Source organism: Geotrypetes seraphini, chromosome 15 (assembly GCF_902459505.1).
Source record: "Geotrypetes seraphini chromosome 15, aGeoSer1.1, whole genome shotgun sequence".
Classification (NCBI taxonomy): Eukaryota; Metazoa; Chordata; class Amphibia; order Gymnophiona; family Dermophiidae; genus Geotrypetes; species Geotrypetes seraphini.
In genome coordinates, this window is record NC_047098.1 from 38551449 (window position 1) to 38574111 (window position 22663).

Consider the following 22663-nt stretch of genomic DNA (forward strand, 5'->3'; position numbering starts at 1 on the left):
AGCTGCCCCTAATCAATAGTTTAGCGCGGTTTCATGAGGCAGCCTCGGGGCCTTTGATAGCCGGCCCGCTTCGATGATGCGATGTGGGCCGGCCTAGCAAAGGCCCCGAGGCTGCCTTATGAAACCGCGCTAAACTATTGATTAGGGGCAGCTCTGTGCCGAAGTTAAAAGCATACACAGCTGCCGCTGCTGGTCTGGAGGTGCGGAGACAAGGCAGGAGGCAAACGCGGTGGAAGGCAGGAGTCCCGGCGAAGGCAGGAGTCCCGGCACAGCGACTGCAACAGGAAGTTGCAAGTCAGCTGACGCCGGCCTTTCGTTGCGGCGGGGACCGAATCCTTCGCGGACCGGCAAGATTTTGTTTGCGGACCGGCGGTTGAAGAACTGTGCTCTACACTGTGTGCGCTGTGACGAGAAACTTGTGCACTGCGAGGTAATATTTTGTGCGTCAGTGCACCCCAGCGCAGCTTAGCGGGAACACTGCATAATACTTCATGCAAAATAATCTGGAGTGCTATTCTAAACTATATAGTGTCTGGAAAAAATGGGACCCCTTACATAGTTTCAAAATACCGTACTTTACAATTGTTTGCACATTTGATGTGACTTTTGAAAATATGTTAATTTTCTTAGTTAATTCATAATTTGTGTGCAAAGTGTCCTCCTTCAACCTTGACACAGTCACAAAGTCTTCAACTACCACTGAGCTGTTGGCTCAATGAATTCAGTGGTTTCATTAATTAAGATCTCAACTCTTTTTCAAGCTCAATGTGCAAGAACTCCATTCTGTTGAGAAATAAAGTACTCAGAAATGTCTGGAATTTCAGGCAGAAGTTTCTGCCGCAGTAGGATGTTTTTGGGTTATTTGGAAAAATGTTCTGGGTCCCATTTTTTCCAGACATCATGTAGATTCATTGGATCCAAATTTTTAAAATAGGTGCCGAGAAATGATTTGAGCATTTGGAAACTGAATTTCTTGTAAAAAAAAAATATGCTCAATAAAACACCCAGCAGTCATTATAGAATCACATCGCAGAAGATATGTCTGAAATATGTTGTTACAGAAAAGAGTCTGTTTTCTTGCATAATTGTTCATGGCAATCAACAATTCACAGCTTTAAAAAGACACCTTAGCAAACAATGTTTTCTCCATAACAACTGATGGATATATCCTGGTTTTTCAAAAAGTTAATATTGTATCGATTGACATAAAAAAATGAAACTGGGGTTTTTTAATGACGTGATATTTGTGAGACAGAGAAATTATTTGGGAGGTAGACAGATATTTATGTTGAGGGTGAAGAAAATCCATGGTAGTAAAAATCCATACATAATGAGCAGAAGGACTGCTTGGTTACCATATTTGATTCCCAGATTGCTATCATGCTTAAGGAAGACTAGCAATGCACTTTTGGTCTTTGTGAGTGTGACCTTTTTGTGTTTAGCCAAACAGCGAATATGAAGTGCTCAAATACCATCTACCTGTTTGTTTTACATAGAAATGTTCTTTTTGTTAAATACTAATAAAATACTATAAAATGGTAGGTATGGGCGTGAGAGAGATGTGCTCTTTTGGTGCATATTTGGCAAAAAAAGGCAAAAAAACAGACAACATGACCCCAACAATTGCCAGCATGTACCCCCATCCAATCTGGCAGTTTCCTGCATAGTAGATGCTTGAATTCTCACAGTATTTCTTCACAGTTGCAGAGTTGAGGCCAAAAGGATAAACCAAAAGTCCAGAAGCCATAATGAATACTGGAGGAGGAAAAAGAAATTTGATCATTAAATATTTTACATCTTTGAAAATATTTTTACATGCCATGCATTTAACTAGAAATACTATTAAAGATAAGTTCAATCAGGTTAATCTGAATATCTATAGAGTGTAACTTTCAAAGTTTGCTCCATTAGTAAACTAGCACTTTGCCTGCTGATGTGATCTTTTGTTTATGTTTATTGAAAGCTTCTATCTATACCACTACTAATGACTGAGAAGTCAATTCAGAGCAGTTTACATGAGCTTCTGTAATGGTGTTACAATACAGTTAGCGCTTTTTGAGATGGTTTTCAATACTCACATTTAGACCATAATCAATCATCTTGAAATTTTTAGCTTAATTCTATAAAACTTTTCTATATATAAAACATGTTTTACTTACATTACATTAGTGACTTTTATTCCACCATTACCTTGCGGTTCAAGGCGGATTACATTAGAAGTTATCTGGACAATTCCAGAAGAGATTACCGTATTTTCGCGGATATAACGCGCGCGTTATACGTGATTTTACGTACCGCGCATACCCCTCGCGCGTTATATGCCTGAGCGCGGTATACAAAAGTTTTTAAACATAGTTCCCACCCCGCCCGACGCCCGATTCACCCCCCCAGCAGGACCGCTCGCACCCCCACCCCGAACGACCGCTCGCACGCGCTCCCACCCGCACCCGCATCCACGATCGGAGCAAGAGGGAGCCCAAGCCCTCTTGCCCGGCCGACTCCCCGACGTCCGATACATCCCCCCCCCCCCGGCAGGACCACTCGCACCCTCACCCCGAAGGACCGCCGACTCCCCAACAATATCGGGCCAGGAGGGAGCCCAAACCCTCCTGGCCACGGCGACCCCCTAACCCCACCCCGCACTACATTACGGGCAGGAGGGATCCCAGGCCCTCCTGCCCTCGACGCAAACCCCCTCCCCCCAACGACCGCCCCCCCCAAGAACCTCCGCCCGTCCCCCAGCCGACCCGCGACCCCCCTGGCCGACCCCCACGACACCCCCACCCGCCTTCCCCGTACTTTGTGTAGTTGGGCCAGAAGGGAGCCCAAACCCTCCTGGCCACGGCGACCCCCTAACCCCACCCCGCACTACATTACGGGCAGGAGGGATCCCAGGCCCTCCTGCCCTCGACGCAAACCCCCCTCCCTCCAACGACCGCCCCCCCCAAGAACCTCCGACCGACCCACGACCCCCCTGGCCGACCCCCCCACCCCCCTTCCCCGTACCTTTGGAAGTTGGCCGGACAGACGGGAGCCAAACCCGCCTGTCCGGCAGGCAGCCAACGAAGGAATGAGGCCGGATTGGCCCATCCGTCCTAAAGCTCCGCCTACTGGTGGGGCCTAAGGCGCGTGGGCCAATCAGAATAGGCCCTGGAGCCTTAGGTCCCACCTGGGGGCGCGGCCTGAGGCACATGGGCCAAACCCGACCATGTGTCTCAGGCCGCGCCCCCAGGTGGGACCTAAGGCTCCAGGGCCTATTCTGATTGGCCCACGCGCCTTAGGCCCCACCAGTAGGCGGAGCTTTAGGACGGATGGGCCAATCCGGCCTCATTCCTTCGTTGGCTGCCTGCCGGACAGGCGGGTTTGGCTCCCGTCTGTCCGGCCAACTTCCAAAGGTACGGGGAAGGGGGGTGGGGGGGTCGGCCAGGGGGGTCGCGGGACGGTCGGAGGTTCTTGGGGGGGGGCGGTCGTTGGAGGGAGGGGGGTTTGCGTCGAGGGCAGGAGGGCCTGGGATCCCTCCTGCCCGTAATGTAGTGCGGGGTGGGGTTAGGGGGTCGCCGTGGCCAGGAGGGTTTGGGCTCCCTTCTGGCCCAACTACACAAAGTACGGGGAAGGCGGGTGGGGGTGTCGTGGGGGTCGGCCAGGGGGGTCGCGGGTCGGCTGGGGGACGGGCGGAGGTTCTTGGGGGGGGCGGTCGTTGGGGGGAGGGGGTTTGCGTCGAGGGCAGGAGGGCCTGGGATCCCTCCTGCCCGTAATGTAGTGCGGGGTGGGGTTAGGGGGTCGCCGTGGCCAGGAGGATTTGGGCTCCCTCCTGGCCCAATATTGTCGGGGAGTCGGCGGTCCTTCGGGGTGGGGGTGCGAGTGGTCCTGCCGAGGGGGGAGAAGAATCGGACGTCGAGGGGGGGCATCAGGCTTTCAGGATGGGGACAGGACTTCAAGGGGGGACAGGCAGACCTTCAAGGGGGGACAGGCAGACCTTCAAGGGGGGACAGGACTTCAAGGGGGACAGGCACGGAGAGGCGGGGCAGTGCACCGAAAGTCAGGGCGGGTGAACGGTGAGTCGGGGCAACCAGAGGAGAGTCGGGGCAGTGCACCGAAAGTCAGGGTGAGTCGGGGCAACCAGAGGAGAGTCGGGGCAGTGCACCGAAAGTCAGGGTGAGTCGGGGCAACCAGAGGAGAGTCGGGGCAGTGCACCGAAAGTCAGGGTGAGTCGGGGCAACCAGATGAGAGTCGGGGAGAGCGAAAGGAGAGTCGGGGTGGCCAGAGGAGAGTCGGGCAGCATGCGCGTTATATGCCTGAGCGCGGTATAGAAAAGTTTTTGTACATATCATCGTGATTTCTGCGCGCTATACCCCTGTGCGCGTTTTACAATGGTGCGCGTTATATCCGCGAAAATACGGTACATAGTTGAGCAGTTTACTTTGGGGGATTAAGATACTTTCTGTGGAGTTGGTTTGTCTTGATGGAGGTTTTGTAGTCTGGTGTCGTCATCAGTAGATTGGATAATTGGTGGTCAAGTTTTGCTGCCTACGTGGCCAGTAGGCCATCATACATTTTTTTGCATTTGACGCCTCTGATTGGGGGGCGTGAATGGTGTTTGGGTTCTCCTTTGCATGGTTGTGTCAGTTTGGATAAGGCGGTTGTTCAAGTAGGCTGGGCTGTCTCCATTGATTGCTTTAAATAGTAGACAATAAAATTTGAATTGTATTCTTGCTTGTATTGGGAGCCAGTGTGAGTCGAGGTATGCGGCGGTGATGTGGTTGTATTTCTTCAGCGAATAAATCAGTCTCAGCTCTGTGTTTTGTACTTTTTGCAGTTGTTTTATCATGACTGCAGGGCACGGGAGATAGAGGATGTTACAGTAGTCTAGAAGTCCTAGGACTAGGGATTGGACCACGAGCTGGAATTGTTTTCTGTCAAAGAATTTTCAGATTTGCCTTAAGTTTCTCATGACTGCGAATGACTTCTGCATTGTTGTGTTGATTTGTGGTTGCATGGTACAGCTTCTGTCTATCATCACTCCCAGAAGTCTTAGGGTGGGTTGAGTGGGGTATGTGATTGAGTTTATTACTAAGTTTGTTATGGTTGATATTTTGTTTGTTTCAAGAAGAATAAATTTTGTTTTGTCTGGGTTCAGTTTTAGTTTGTGTTCTTTCATCCATGTAGCCATTAATTCTAGTGTTCTGTGTAGTTTGTCTGTTATGGAGTGTATAGGTTGATCAAAAAGGAGGATGGTGATGTCGTCTGCATAGTTATAGGAATTTAAGCCTACTTTGTCTAGGTAGGTGCCAAGGGATGCAGTGTAGAGATTGAAGAGAATTGGGGATAAAGGTGATCCTTGGGGTATGCCACAGGGGTTGGACCATGGCTCTGATTTTTCTTTGTTTCTTATGCCATGTCAATGACACATGTAAACTAGTATGCTAAGTGTATCACGTGATGATATGCATATAGTATTGTATAAATTATGGGTCAAATTCTACACTGTTAGCCAGTGCTGTCAGAAAAGAAACCACACATTTACTAGAAGGTCTCAGAGTGCCCTCAAAAATATTTAACCTGCCCTTAATGTGAGCATTCCTGCTTTGGAGCATCCTATGTAATCATGCTGTGATGTGGAGAAGTTTAAAATATAGTAGTGATTCAGCCATAGGCCGCTGCCTAAACAGTCTCACCACCACTACTTAGGTTAGTACACTTATATATATATATATAAAAATACTTTTAAAGGCTCTAAACTGAATGTTAAATTAAATGATATATATAGTTATTATTTTAAATGTATTTAATGGTTTTAATTGAACGGAAAGTTGTTGAATCTCGGAGAGAGCGAGACCAGAAGTCTTTGAGCATGCGCAAATGCTCAAAGCCCAGTCCAGCCCAGCACAGGGAAGAGGGAGGATCTCCGTCGCACCGCCCAGCCCAGCCCAGCCCAGCCCAGGCCAGATGAGGGAGGATCTTATACCGACCTTATACCAACAGCAAAATGTTCAAAGTTCAAAATTCCCTCCTTACAAGACATTGAATCTTTATTTTCTCAGGTTAATTTAAAAGGCTCCCGATCTGAATTAATTCCCCCCTTCTATTTAAAAAAATACCATTCTCATTTTGGCCCTTTCATATTGTCTCTTATTCAATGCAGCCTGACTACCTCTACAGTTCCATCACAATGGAAATTTGCCTATATTACCCCTATTGTGAAAAATTACAAAACCAGTATTAATGAATTAACTAACTATCGTCCGATATCAAACATTCCATTTCTTGCAAAATTAACAGAAAAAATCATATTCAATCAACTTTCTGATTTTTTCGAAAAAACAAATGCATTGCACCCGAACCAAACAGGATTCAGAAAATTCCATAATACCGAGTATTCCCTAATAGGTTTAACCTCTAATATCCATTACTATCTCGATCAACACAAATCAGTAATACTTTTTTCCTTAGATATTTCCGCCGCCTTCGACACCATTGATCACGATCTTCTCTTAAGAAGACTAGAAGAAAAAGGAATTAACGATCAAGTCTTAGACTGGTTTAAATCTTACTTCACTAATCGAACCTCTACCGTTAGAATTCCACAAGGATCTATTTTGTCCCCTCTATTGTTTAATATCTTTCTTGCTCCTCTTTTAGAACTTTGTCAGGCCATAGGCTTCATCCCCTATTCTTACGCAGATGATATTCAACTCATACACCCTTTAGATCCCGAAAACACTACGGATATTTCCTCAATAAATCAAAAGCTAGAGCACGTGCAAAATTGGTTAAACACAAATAAATTGGCATTAAACACATATAGAAATTTTTATTCAAAAGCTGTCACATAAAGATTTGCCACACTGGGGGCCATGGCTGTACCCACGGCTACCCCGTGAGTTTGGAGAAAAAAGTCACCTTGAACTTCAAAAAAGTTTTTCTGCAACACTAAAGCAGCAAGTTCCATCAAAAATGACTTAGAAATCTTGGAATCATTCGGAAGCATGGATAAAGTAGCATCCACTATCATCCCTTCTGCTTCTATTCCTTTCTCTCCTCTCTTCTACCTTCCAAAGTATTTAGATCAACGCTGTCTTGTTAAAATGTTTATTTTATTTTTATTTTTCCTCTAACTCTACTTTTCACTTCTCTATTACCCTCCAGGTACTTTAGTTAGATTGTGAGCCTTCGGGACAGTAAGGGAATTTTTCAAGTACCTTTCTTATTTCTAATCTTAATGTATATTTTCTGTAAACCGCTTAGAACCTAACGGATGTAGCGGTATATAAGAAATAAATTACATTACATTACATTACATTAAACATTAATAAGACTCAATCCATTTTATTTAATTGGAAAAAAGATATTTCTCTTTCCAAACCTTTTCTCCTTAATAACACCCCCATTAACATGGTATCTTCAACAAAAATTCTTGGCGTTTATATAGATGAAAAACTATCCTACCATGAACACATATCATATATGGTTAAAAATTGTTTTTTTAAATTGCGGCAGATACGATCTATTGCTAAATTTCTCACTCCTTCTTCTTTAAATATTCTTATTCATTCATTTATAATAGCGAAAATAGACTACTGTAATGCCTTATTCTTAAACATCACACATAAAGAAATAAGAAGAATACAAATAATTCAAAATACAGCAGTAAAATTAATTTATAATTCAAAAAAATTTGACCACGTATCTCCATTGCTAATAGACGCACACTGGTTACCAGTAAATCATAGGATCTGTTTTAAACTAATGCTCCTAATTTTCAAAACTCTAACATCCAATGAACCTCAATTTATCTCTAAAACTCTAATTCCATATAAACCTCATCGATCTCTTCGCTCTACTGATCAATGCTTACTAACTGTTCCATCTTTAAAAATCATAGGCACCAGAAGAGCAGATATTTTTACTGTCGCCGGACCACAAAGGTGGAATAAGCTCCCTCAATTTATTAGAATTGAAAAAAATATTACAACATTTAAAAAACTTTTAAAAACATATTTATTTAAAGATGCCTTTGACTTTTAATAGTTCCTCTAAATTACTTATGATCTGGTATTATTGTTAATGAAGTATGCTTAAGCCATTTTGTTCTATCTTTTTTACCCTACCTCTTGTACTTTCCCTTTTTATTACAAAACCCGAAATTGTAACTTTTTAATTTTCCCTTGCCCCTCAAGTATGTTTTAAATGTTTTTATTTTGTGTTATATTAATATAATTAATTATGTTAAGTTTCTTATCTCTTATTATTACACTATGTACATCGCTTAGAAATTGTTATAGGCGATCCATCAAAAGATTGAATAAACTTGAAACTTGAAACTTGAAACTTGATCTTCGGGCACCGGCACCTCCTGTGCACTGGTGCTGGTGCTGGTACCAGTGCCCAATCGGGATAAACGATGTCGTTGCGGTGCTCGAGGGCGGGGGGGATGTAGGATCATGGGGGGGGGAATGCCGGATCACGGGGGGTGGCGCTCGTAAACCGAGTCAAACTCGGTTTCAGAGGCGCCGATTTTGCGAATATTTTGCTCATCTTGCAAAACACTCACAAACCGGTGCACTCGTAAACCAAGGTTTGACTGTACCTAACTTTTAAGAATGCCCATATCCCACCCATCTAGCCCAGCATCCTTTTTCCACAATGGCCAATGCAGGTCAGAAACCCAAATAGTAGCAACATTCCATGCTATCGATCCCAGGGCAAGAATTGGCTCCCCCCATATCCGTCTCAATAGCAGATTATCAATTTACAGTATGTCAATCCAGTAAGCAATGTCTATGGCACAATATGTCACATCCAAAAGTCTTCATAATTCTCACTGAAAGTAGCTAACATTTTCTTCTTGTAAGTGCCACTGATCCAGTAACAGCAATCAAATTTTAAGCAAAATAAATGTTTCATACAATTAACTGAAAGCAATATTTTGGACAGAAATTTAAAGCATCTTAAGATATGAACTGTTTGGGGTCTAATCACTAAAAGTGATAATTCTGGTAATTTATCATATTTTATAGATAAAACTCATTGGGGTCCTTGAGCATGCTTGCCACACTTTAAAAGGCTTACCATAGGGCATGCATTTCTGTCCCACGATAAATTTTGCTATCTGAATGTGTACACTGCATGGTAACATAATTTTTCATAATTTTCTTCTAAGGGAGCAAGTTTGTTGATGAGAGTATGCATTGTCACATGTTATTTGATTAGCCTGGTATTAGCTCATGGGGCCTTATTATCTATAAAATAGGTGTCAGTAAGGGCTTACGTGGTAACTTTGTTTGATGGTCGTGCACCAATGACAAGATTAGTGCATGGCCATTAATTAGGAAAAAGGGAAAGTGGGCCATTTTCCAGCCATGGCACAAGTGGCTTTAATGCATAGGCAATGCACTAATGGCCACTTTTGCCATGGCTTCAGTAAAAGGACCCCATTGTGCCTTAAGTGTGCTTCATTTTTATACTATTCACCAAAATTAAGATGCAAATAAAGAGAATTATTGCATCTAAATAGACTTATCAAACTTTAATGTCTCATCTTCCTTCAGGCTCTGCAGCGGTACAGAGAGGGACTGTAAATCGCACAAGCTGCAGTTCTTAGTACAGATGTACAGAGGGTGCCATTGAACCTTTCCATAACTGGCAGCTATACTGAGTTACAAGTCTGTGCAGCCTTGGCTGCTCTATTACAAAGAAGCAAAGTCAGCTCAGTAAGTCCTTAGTCTTGTCTTTCTTGAATGCAACAGAATTACAATATCAAAGCAAACTGCTTCCCAGATACACCAGGACTGGTAAATTAAGTACAGTATATCTGAAATACTGAGAACTACACAGCTTTTCTATAGATACCTGGAAGACAATTTTAAAAGAAAGAAAACAAGTGGGGAGTGGGATAGAACATGTCAACCTTGAGACAATCTTTTATTTGTATAAACTTAAAATAAAATACATGAATAAAAAGTCCTATAAACTTAAATGTCCTCATTGTGAAAGGATCCAGTTGATGACCCAAAATGGTCCGTGTTTCGGCCTCCAGGTGGAGGCCTGCCTCAGGGTGTCACTCCAGTGCTGGGAATACGGACTTTAAAAATAAAACTTGTAGGATTCGTAAAACAGATCAAAGCTAAAAAAAATTTAAAAAACAACAACAAAACACCAGGGTACGCAAAGGTCTGGGAGGGCTAGAATTGAGGTGATCATGATTGTTGGGGGAGCCAAGGGGCCTAAAATGTAATTAGTGGAGGGGGGAGGACATAAACTGAAGGGTTGACAAGGACATGCATTTCCTTCCACCAGCCCTGCTTCTCTGTTAAAGTACATTCTTCTGAATGTACTTTAACAGAGACCCAATTTTAAGATGTAGTTTAAACATTTACCTGTGCATCTCTAAACAGAAGCATTTTTAAAGTAACTGCAGCTGCTGTTTGTTTTCTGTTCTGCAGGATGAACTTTGAGAAAAGGAAGCAGCTGAAAGATCTTTTAAACAAAGGGAGGAGGATATGATTTTTTTTTTTTTTTATACCGCCTGGAGTCTCAGCGGTTTTCCAAATTACATACATAAAAAACATAACCACATACTCATGCCATTTTACAATACTTCTTAAAGAAATATATGCAAAATAAAGAATGCTGGCATGAAAAACTGAGCTCACAGGATCACCTCTACATTTGTTAAGGATCTCTGCCAAACACTTATAGAGCAGCTATTTTTAGGGACTGATATATAAACCCTGGAAATTATCCAGGCTGATTCCCAAGCTCGGCAGCGAACCCAGACATTTGATGCTGGGCCATATCTGGTGACCAGCATTTAATTTCCAGTCTATTTTTGGCCACTAAAAATATAGCTGGCTAAGTTATAGCAGTCAAAAATAGACCAGCTGTTTACGTGGGTCTGACTGCTCAACTTAGTTGGTGAGTCAGTGAATATTGGCACTAACTGGTTATGTTGTGCGACATAGCCAGTGACCGGACTGGCCACTAAGCGCTAATATTTAGCAGCCATCTTGCATTGAATATTAGAGCTTAGCCAGCTAAATGTTGTTCCTGGCTGGTTAAATAGCTCTCAATATCAGGAAATTTAACTTTATTTTTATTTTATTTTAATAAATGTTTTTGATTACAGGATGCTGGGCTGTATAAAGAGAGGCGTAGTCAGTAGAAGGAAGAAGGTGTTGATGCCCCTGTACATTGGTGAGGCCCCACTTGGAGTATTGTGTTCAGTTTTGGAGACCATATCTGGCGAAGGACGTAAGAAGACTTGAGGCGGTCCAGAGGAGGGCGACGAAAATGATAGGAGGTTTGCGCCAGAAGACGTATGAGGAGAGACTGGAAGCCCTGAATATGTATACCCTAGAGCAGGGGTGCCCACACTTTTTGGGCTTGCGAGCTACTTTTAAAATGACCAAGTCAAAATGATCTACCAACAATAAAATTTAAAAAAAACACAAAGCATAGAAAATGTTAATTATCATTCCTAGTCCAGGGTTTTTCAAAGAGGTCAAAGCCGATGACTCTATGCACTATCACCTCAGTAACAACCATACAAAAATAGATAAATATACCCCCCTCCCTTTTTACTAAACCACGATAGCAGTTTTTAGCGCAGGGAGCTGCGCTGAATACCCAGTGCTGCTCTCGACGCTCATAGGCTCCCTCGCTAAAAACCTCTATTGCGGTTTAGTAAAAGGGGACCTTAGTGTAAAATATAGACAGCAGATATAAATTCAGACACATTTTGATCACTAAATTTAAAATAAAATCATTTTTCCTACCTTGTCTGGTGAATTCATGAGTCTCTGGTTGCACTTTCTTCTTCTGACTGTGCATCCAATCTTTCTTCCCTTCTTTTAGCCTGTATGCTTCCTCTCCTCCAGACCTCATTCCCTCCCTCAACTTTTCCTTCCTCTCTCCCTGCCCTTTCTTTCTCTCTGCCTCCCTTTTTTTTCTGTTTCTCTTCTTTCCTTCTGTCTCCCTACCTGCCCTTTTTCTTTTTTTCTCCATGCCCTCCCCCAAGCCACTGCCACTGCCATCGGGGACCAGGACCCAAACCGCCACCAATAACAGGCCCAAAAGCCGACACTGCCCCAAGCTCTCCCTGCTTCGGCCGACCAGCATCGCGATCAACCTATTGGGGGAAATGCTGCCGGGTCCTGCCTTCGCGGAAACAGAAAGTAGGCAGGACCCACCAACAAGAAGAGGAAATGCTTCACTAACCTGTCTCCCGCCTTAGCCCGTATCGAACGCTTGCTTCAGGGCTCTCAACATATGCGTGCCGGCTTCCCTTCTCCCCCCCCCCCCCCGGACATAACTTCCGGTTTCGGCGGGAAGAGAAGAGAAGCCGGCATGCACACGTTAGAGCCAGGAGCACAAGTTCACTACGGGCTGAAATCTCCAAGCCGGGGTTTTTTTTTTTATGTTCAGCAGCGGCGGCAGCAGCAGATGACAGCTGGGTGGACCGCCCAGCTAAAAGGCCCTAGGGAGAACACAGAGGAAGGCTGATCGGCCCGGTAGATTAGGACGGCAACACGAGTCTATCACGGAGCCCGGGATGGGCTCCGCGCTTGACTCAAATTGCCTTCCTGAGCTACCAGTCGATTGCGATCGACGTATTGGGCACCCCTGCCCTAGAGGAAAGGAGAGACAGGGGAGATATGATTCAGACGTTCAAATACTTGAAAGGTATTAACGTATTTCTCTTTTCCAGAGAAAGGAAAATGGTAAAACCAGAGGACATAATTTGAGGTTGAGGGGTGGTAGATTCAAGAGCAATGTTAGGAAATTCTACTTTATGGCGAGGGTGGTGGATGTCTGGAATGCGCTTCTGGGAGAGGTGGTGGAGAAGAAAACGGTGATGGAGTTCAAAGAAGTGTGGTATGAACACAGAGGATCTAGAATCAGAAAATAATATTAAATATTGAACTAAGGCCAGTACTGGGCAGACTTGCATGGGCTGTGTCTGTATATGGCCATTTGGGTTGGTTGGGCAGACTGGATGGACCATTCGGGTCTTTATCTGCTGTCATCTACTATGTTACTATGGATGAGGATGGGCTGGGGAGGGCTGGGAGGGTGTAGATGGGCTGGAGTAGGTTTTAATGGAGATTTCGGCAGTTGGAACCCAAGCACAGTACCGGGTAGAGCTTTGGATTTTTGCCCAGAAATAGCTAAGAAGAAAAAAATTTAAATTGAATCAGGTTGAGCAAACTGGATGGACCATTTGGGCCTTTATCTGCCGTCATCTATTACGTTACTATGTTACACTGAAATCAGGGAAGAAATCCAGCAGAAAACATGTCAGATTCCATGCTTACTCTGTTACATAATGAACTGAATGTGGGTACTTGAAATCTCACTGTTTCAAATAGTTAGACACCTTTAACAAAGGCCAACTGCCCTTTATATAGCAAATTTTGCAAGAACTTATACAGCAAGAACAGCTATTATAATGAACTGCTTGTAGCAAATGATTCTTTTATTTATTTATTTTTTTAAGCCATGAGAGTCCTTGCCAAACTGTATCACATTTCCAGAGATATTTAAGGGACAAGTTAAAAACACGCCCAAAGCGTGTGGCTATCCAGTCCTGTGCCTTGCTGCTTGCTTCTCTTTACAAACCTCAGTTGCCAATCCTTTTATGCATGAAAGAGTTTAAATTGATGGTTTACTATGACAACGGTGGCAGCTCCCTTTTTTTGCAAGTGGTTGTTAAGATGCCTGCCGTAGTTCACACAAGGGTACATGCCAGGATTCCCAGCCCGTTCATTACAGCATCATAGAAAGCACACATATCCCTTTCTTTTTAAGATTTGTTTTATTCCTCCAGGAAGGGAAAACATCTCTGCCTAGCTGATTTTCATCTCCAGTCTACTACTACTACTACTATGTATTATTTCTATAGCGCTGAAAGGCGTACACAGCACTATACATTCTAACACACAATAGACAGTCCCTGCTCAGAAGAGCTTACATTACATTAGTGACTTATATTCCACCCGTACCTTGCAGTTCTTGGGAGGAGCCAGCTTACAATCCAAGCCTCCTGAGTAAGCATTTAGTGGTGTAGCGAGGGGGAAAAGTGCCCGAGGTTGTGGTGCCACTTCCCTGCCCTCTTTTCCGCTCCCACCCCCCTTCACTCCTACCCCGATCCCTCCTGCTGCACGCTCGCCCCCTTCCTCTTTACCATTCCCAGCGCGAGCAACAACCCCAACCTGCTACATGTGCCGTCAGCTCTTCCTCTGACATCGCTTCCTAGGCGCAGGTCCAGGAAGTGAAGGCAGAGGAAGAGCCGATGCTGGCACAAGCAGCAGGGTGGGGTTGCTCGTGCTGGGAACGTTAAAGAGGTACATGGGAAGGGGCGTGTGGGGCAGGGAAGGAGCGGGGCTGGAGAGGAGGACGGGTGCCGGCGCTTCCACCACAACTGTGCCCAGGACAGACCGCCTTCCCTTACCACACCACTGCGTGCCTTCCTATCACCTGAAACCAGGTAGCTCCTTATAGAATTACCCCCGGGGTGACTATTCTCTTACATACTTGGCCATCTAGCAGGAAACTCTTTTCCCAGGTTAAAACAAGAGGGAGTGAAGAAGGGGAGGGTTGTTCTTATTCATGGCTCTGGATTACTAAATTGAAAAAGTCGGGGAGTTATCATTACTCAAAAGCGTCTTTGAAGAGGAAACATTTTAACACCCCTTTGAATTTAACTAAGCTTTTTTCTTCCCTGAGATAAGAATTCCAAATGAGAGGAGCTGTTACACTAGCTGAATATTTACCCCTATGTGCTCAGGCTTGCAGAAATGTATAGAATGCTAGTAATTGACAAAATTATGCTTTCTACGTACAAAAACAATTTTACCCATTGGACATTTTAATACTAAGACTGTTGAATTTACACAAGAAGTTCTGTACTGCTATGAAGACCAATTTTGACCCCTGACGCAGGCACTTGCCGAAACATGGACCATGTTGTATCATCCAAGAAAATCTGCTCTGTCTGATTTTTGGCTATGCCTTGTTGTTCCATCTGCGACACCACTTCACCGTTATTACTCAATGTTTGGTTTGTGTTTCTGCTTCCCTTCCCTCTGGTCTGCTCTACCTAACTGGACAGTGCCACTGAATACTGGCCATTTTGTAAGTGTGCAGGAGAGGGATGTTCCAAAAGCAAAGCTGGGGAGGAGCCAGTAGTTATGCAGGAGCTGGCAATATTCAGTGTCAGTGCCCGCACAGCTAAGCAACCAAATGGGACTTTTGTCACTTAGCTACGCAGGTGCCAGTAGTGAATATCAAGTCCTGCAAGTAGCAGCCGAAGATGTGGATGTGCGCTCCTTCCTCCCACCACTCCTACTATGGTCCAACTGCTTTCAAGTTTCAAGTTTATTAGGTTGCTTGTTGAATCGCTTAATCAAACTTCTAAGCGATGTACAATAAAATATAAATGAAGGGAAACAAAAACATTACATACAATTTCTCAATTATAACGTAAAAAAAAAAAAGGGTAAAAAGGGAAAGAACTCCATTTTTTATAGTAAAGAAAGAACATAAAGGGAAAACACATAAGGAAGTTAAAATTGGCTGAAAAATAATTTACTAAAATAACACTGTATAAAAAATTTTACTTAATTTGCAAATGCATCCTTGAACAAAAAGGTTTTTAATTCGCATTTAAATTTCCCGAACACTTTCTCCTCCCGTAAAAACATAGGAAGCGCATTCCAGATCTGGGGGGCTGTACATGAAAAAATATATTGTCTTCTTGTGCCTATTACTTTCAAAGTAGGAATTGATAAGAGATTCCGTTCACTAGATCTTAAAGTTCTTTTAACAGAATATGGGATAAGTAGTCTGAATAAAAATGCTGGAGTTTTATTTTCTAATGTTTTAAAGATAATAGTACATAATTTGTGTGTAATTCTGTGTATGACAGGAAGCCAATGAGCCTTTTTAAGGAGTGGTGTCACATGGTCGAATTTTTTAGATTTTGTTATTAATTTAATGGAAGCATTTTGAATAATTTGTAAACGTTTAATTTCTTGTAGCGTAATTCCTGTAAATAATGAGTTGCAATAATCGATTTTAGACATCACCAGAGAGTGAATAAGAATATTAAGTGCTTTAGGACAGAGGAATTTAGAAATGGATCGAATTTTCCGCAATCTATAGAAGGTGGTTTTAACAATACTACTAATATGATCATGATAATTTAGTTTGTTATCAAAAATTACTCCTAGAATTTTAGTATTTTTAACTAATTGAAGAGGAATATTTTGAATCATAATAGGAGTAACTAAGGAAAAGTTTTCCTTCCAAGATCCTACCCCCTACAACCCCACTTCCCCACCCCCCAACAGAGATCAGATCCCACCATCCTGCTCCTTCACTCACCTACCTTTAGGCCCCCTCAGAGCCTTCTCACATTCCTGGAATGCTGATCTCTAGCAGTAGCACTGCTAGACTACCACAGTCCAGGCTACTCCACTGGACCACCAGGGAAATTATGTATGCTCTTGGAAGGCAACTTACAAGTGAGTGGGGGAAGAAGGGGATAATCTCAGGGGACCATAAAGGAGATCAAAATTAACATGGGGGAAGAAAATGACAGATCCACTTATGCTGGTCCCAGCTGATATTCAGCCAGAATTTACATAAGTCCTGTTTGAAAATTGGCCACATAAGTTCAGATGACCAGCAGACTCAGGTATTTAATGCTGGTGCCTGGATATAGACCAGCATTGAACATCCAGGTCTAATTTAACAGCGATGGTCAGTGTTTAAAAAAAAAAAAATGTGACCACTGATAGCTGAATATTGACCAGATAAATGACTTGGTTAAATGGCACGTCTGTGCAATAGCCCAAGCCCTACCCCCTTTTCAGACAGATAATTGTGGCTGTGCATGAATTTATGCTTTTGAATATTGACCTCAATGTGTCTAGCAATTAAATGTTTTGTTGGTAATATGTACATGGAATATGCCCAGACTTGGTACCAGTAAACTCTAGGATTAAATCTCACCGCTTGCATTCTCTATGAGATTAGCTGTCATGGTGATTAATTAGTCATATAAGCTCTTAGTCAAATATATGCCTTTCTCTCAACTAACCCTACAACTGTTGATTAACAGAGCTGTGCAAGTATTTTCTACATATATTAAAATTATGCATAAAAAGAAAAATTGGGAAAGAGCAGTATTAAAGGGAATTTCATAGTGAGGATCAACGCTATTGAGTATTCCTATGAGAAAAATCAGATCACCCCAATACCACATAATTTTGAGATCTCACTATAAGGGTAATTAACATGAAAGGAGAGCCTTGTGGTTAGAGAGCAGGGAAGTCACAATTTGGAACCCTGCCGATGCTTATTGTTACTTTGAGTAACTACCGCTTTCACTACTCGGAACTAGAGAATGACACGGTAACAAAATTCATCACCTTCCCGTCCCCGCGGATAACCGCGGGAAATAATCCCGTGTCATTTTCTAGTGTCTATTTCAACCTCAGTCCTTCTACACCAGTATTCTTCAAAGCAAAGCTTGCGGGTCAGTGGTTGTGGCCATTCATACTCTGATTCTTCCCTCTCTCCTTAAAGAATGACATGAAGATGGTTTCCCGCGGTTATCCGCGGGGACGGGAACAGTGATGAATTTTGTCACTGTGTCATTCTCTACTCGGAACGGCAATCTTTAACTTGAGTAATTTACCTTTAGTGAGTGCATCCTTATATTGTAATATTTTCCTTTGATTTCTCACAATATTCTAATCTGTTTCTCCTTTTCTTCTGTAAATCACCTTGAACCTTTGTAGGTGTAGTGCGATACACAAATACCAGATTAGATTAGTATGTAACATCACTCTCCATTGGCCCAGATGCAAATGTAGAGCAAGCATTACTAACACAGTGTCCTTAACTATTTTTCCAGTAGTGGCCTTGTTGGCAAACATCTTCAGTGTGCAAGTTAAGATTGTTGCTGAACAAAGCAGTCAGCACAGTGGTCAGCTGGGGCATGAGGGAGGACTTCTCCAATGACACACTTGACCTAGAGTCCAAGGGGCACAAGGGAGGACTCCTCCAATGACACTGACTCCAATGACAATGACTGAGACTCCAATGTCATTGGACTCCAATGACATGACTGACATGATATGAGACATGACATGACATGAGATGACAATGACAATGACTGAGACTCCAATGACAATGACTGAGAGTCCAATGTGGTCAACCTGGCTGTTCAAACAGAGTCCAATTCATTTTTGTAACTAAAATAAGGTCTACTCCTCTCAAAAAAATATTCTCTTTCCTTAAACCCATCTCCCACCACACATTCTCTATCCCTGTCCCCAGCAAATCCATCCCAGGTAGTTCCAGTCTTCCAACCTCTTCGAGCTGACTCTTCCCCCACCCCTGCCCTGAATTTTTAATTTTTTTTTCCTATCTACACCATTCCCATATGGTTTTATCTTTATTTGATAAACGGCCTTTCCTCCACATATATCAAAGTGGTTTACAATACACTGAATAGTATGCATGAAGGCTGAACAGAAGGAATTGTTGAGCAATTCCATTTATCCCTCATTTCTATACACACATTAACCCTCAGTATCTTTGAGTCTTGTAATTCCACCTCTAGTTTCTTCCATTCACCAATACACCTGAAAAAAATCTTGTTACCTCATTTTACATCTTTCATCATTTTTTTCTGTCTGTGCTTTTGCAATCCTGATTTATTTCTTCATCTCTCTCAGCTTTATATGGTATTCCTTTTGTGAACTCCTGTATTTTATGGATGATACTTTTTTATTTTCATAGCCATCTCTTTAGAGAACCAAATGTTTCCCTTTTCCTCCTGCTGTTGTTTACTTTCCTTACAAAAAGATCTGTTGCCCCTTTTTATAGCCCCTTACAAGCCCAGTGTATCCTAGGATGCTCCAGATGGGACAGGATACCTCCATTTTGAAGATGGCAGCACCTCAGGTGGGAGCAAGTGGGCATTGCTCCTACCTTCTACAAAGTACGGGGTGAGGGTAGGAGGGTTTGGGGAAGTGGCCCAATCACTAGACCACCAGGGTACAGTTACTGAGGGGGCTGGATCTGGCCCGATCCGGCCCAGCCTAGCTAAGGTGGGCCTCTAGGTAGGCTGGGCTATCCTGTCCAGGAATCCCACTGGACCACCATGGCTTATTTTAAATTTAAGGGGGTCACTAGGAGGTCACTGGGGTCAGGAACCACCAAGGTTTTTATTAGGGGGGGACAAGAAGCCATTAGGCACCTCTTCTCTCAACCAACCCTTCCAATGTTGCTTATTTTTTCGGCATTAAATGCACCAGGAGAGCTTTTTTTTTTAAGGATTCATGCAAAATAGTAAATGTCCACATTTAAATGTGGTCTGCATTAATGGTTTCAATGCGGCGCTCTAACGCCAGCGCTAATCACTTCTACTGCTGGTGTTAGATCTTGAGCATCAGCCTCAAAGGTTTGGAACCAAGTGTTGAAGCCTCTCATCTGCAGCACAGGGCCAGCCTTAAAGAGGCAGTCAGAAGGGCACTAGGGAGAAGGATCCCTAGGCAAGAGGCACATAAAATGTGTAAATAAAAATCAACTGCAGCATATTCCTTTCATTGCCCAGCTTGCAGCTGCATGGGGGAGGAGAGGGGGAGGAAGGGTACCATGCCTGCAGCCCTTTTCTTACAGCAGTGCTTTGTATTCTGAGCATCTTCAAGCTTTCGGCATTGTTCAGTACCTTGTCTATAAACTCATATTTTACAGCAAGGGCTGATGGGGATTAGCAGCATAACGGAATAGCTTTTCATCTGGAATAAAGCCATAAAAATATGTGCCTATAAAAAGCAAGGCAGACAGTGGAGAATAGCTTCAATTAAGAGTTCAGTCCCACCTTCTTAAATGTTTCCCCCCCCCCCCACTCAGGGAATAAAGAAGGACAGAGAGTATTGCCTGTGTTCCATGCTGTCAGCCAGAGCTCAGGATGGGATCGCAGAGGATTTCTATGTGCAAAGTGTCCTGAGAGCTCGTCAGTGACCTGTCATTATTTCAGGAGAAATGTCTCTATTGGATCATAAAACTATCTGTAGCAGTGCTCATTTCTCGCTGCTGACTCTGGCGCATCGTAAATCAGGACCACCGCTAGTCAGAATGGAAATAGCGGTCTCATCCACCCTCCCCCCTCCTCAAAGCTATTTTTACAGCCCAGGTGTTTCAGAACTTGGACCATATAGTGAAATGCATGCCTTAACAGTGCTTGGCAGATTTAAGGGGAAAGAGAAGGCTGTTAGTTACTAACAGGGAAAAATTAACTTAGAAACCTGGCTCTGCCCCCTCAATTTTGTGTCATAGGGTGTTCAGAACCCTGCAAAAACTGTTCTGTCTCACTCTCCCTAAATCTGACGCCACCTCTTACCTCTGAGACTGACGAAACTACCAGTACTTATTAATGAATGAATGCTGTCTTGAACACAGGAGCTCCACACATAAAATGATGTATATATAGCATCCTTCCTCTCAAGAGTGATTAAAAAGATTTGCTCAAAATAATTTTTTTTATTTTTATTAATTTTTTTTCATATAACAACAAGTGTATCATAAAAATTCATACAATTACCTTAAGTATAAACTTGATATCTCCATAACATACTGTACATACAACATATCTTATATAATTCTTACTACAACTTAGACATCATATAAAATTTAATAATTTTATCGACTATTATTTAATTATGAATCCCTTTCCCTCCCCTTATTTTGTTAGTTGCACACAATATAACAACTATTATGATAATTTATTTATATTTTATGATAAAGAGAATAAACCAACCCCCCCTCCTTTATCAAGTATCTTATTATGGGAAAAAAATTATATCAATCATTACAAAAATCTGTTAACGGTTCCCAAATCTTCTTAAACTTATCGATATATCCTTTTTGTGTTGCAAATGTACGCTCCATCTTATATATATGGCAAACTGAATTCCACCAAAAAGTTGTAATTTAATCTGTCATAATTCTTCCAATTGTATGTTATTTGTTAAACTGTTATTTGTTATTATTTGACGAGATTTGACTCCGAGTTCTCATTGCAGTACCAAACAAAATCGTATCTCAAAATAATTAAAATCCTAGGTCATTTCTAAAAGGCTTTCCTACTGTGTATGTTAGACAGAAAAGGGGCCTTTCTTCCTCAAAAAGGCAGTATATCAAGAATCCAATAAATAATACAGTAATGATAAAATCACCTAGCCCTTTAAGTATGTTAATGTATGTATTGTACTTCAATGTTTGCAGTACATAACTGTTCCCAGGGGAGGAGTTGGGCCAGAGTTCCAATATATCTGTGGTAAAATACTCATGTGCAAACATATCCCCTAATTCTATCAACTTAGGCCCAAATTCTGTAACCAGCGCCTAAACTTAGGCACCTATTTTGGAGGCGCTGATTGAAACATAGGTGCCTATCAAGAAAGCGCGATTCTGTAACAAGGCGCGTCTAAAAATTTAGGCGGCCTTCAAAAAAATAGGCGCTATGCATGTTAGGCGTGGGCGTGGCTACGTGTTAGGCACCTTCTTACAGACTTGCTGCTCTTAAGCATGCTTAAGCGCTCAGCTAGGCACCTACCTTTTAGTTGTGCCTAGAGCTGGCCTATTTCTTGGGCACCTCCAAAATAGGTTCCGCTCAGCGTGATTCATTAAACTGCACCCAATTTTACTTGAATCGTGCTGGACAGTGCCTAATTAGGCGCCTAACTTTTGGGCGCTTCTTATAGAATTTGCCCTCAACTTATTTCCTACATGTAAATGCCACTTGTGTGCTAAGATTACAGAATGCTAGCAGTTTCCCATGTGAATATAAAATTCACATACGTAAGAGCTATGTGTACACTCAACAGCATTCTATAATGAGACTCCCAGAATTTAAATAAGGTACCCGAAACTGGTTGCCGATATTTGGACGCTGATCCAAGCTGTGCACCCAACTAAACTGGCTAATGAGCCAATTAATGTCAATTACTGGATACTAATTGGCATTCATTAGCTCCAGTTTGAATTGGCGCACACATCTTGCTATGTGCTATTATATAACAATGTGCGACCCAAAAGGGGCATGGCCATGAAAGGTGCACGGACAGGTCAACGGCATTCCTAAAATTTACATGCAGTGTTATAGAATACTGGGGATGTGAATCCAAATTGGGTGCTGGGAATTACACCTGGTTTCAGTAGGTGTAAGTCTGGCGGCCAAATTTGGATACCAAAATTAGCACTCTAGTACCTAATATAAAATACAGTTGTCCCCCCCCCACCCCCTCCCATCTGCAGGGGATTGGTTCCAGGACCCTCGTGGATACCAAAATCTGCAGATGCTCAAGTCTCCTGGTGCAAATCTGAATGTGCATGCAATTTTAATTGAGTAATGAACCCAATTATCAGCACTAACAAGCAATTTTCAGCGCTAATTGGAATTAAAAACTGATGCGAGTAATTTTGGCCATAGGATAACCACAGGGCAAGATTTAGGGCTCCTTTTACTAAGCTGCGCGAGCGGTTTTAGCGCGCACTAGACGCTAGCGCCAGCATTGAGCTGGTGTTAGTTCTAGCCACAGAGCGCGGGTTTAGCGCACGCTAAAATTCTGCGCGTGCTAAAAATGCT

At 42.8% G+C, this 22663-nt stretch overlaps 1 protein-coding gene across 1 annotated transcript in view; it reads right to left on the reverse strand.

The window, feature by feature from the left end:
* Window positions 1-486: 486 nt before the first annotated feature.
* LOC117349409 (transmembrane protein 211-like) overlaps window positions 487-22663 on the reverse strand; it is a 253462-nt gene continuing 231285 nt past the window's right edge. The window contains exon 3 of the mRNA XM_033922848.1: window positions 487-1755. Coding sequence (XP_033778739.1) covers window positions 1529-1755 — 227 coding nt within the window. The 3' untranslated portion in view covers window positions 487-1528. The remainder of the gene's footprint in view (window positions 1756-22663) is intronic.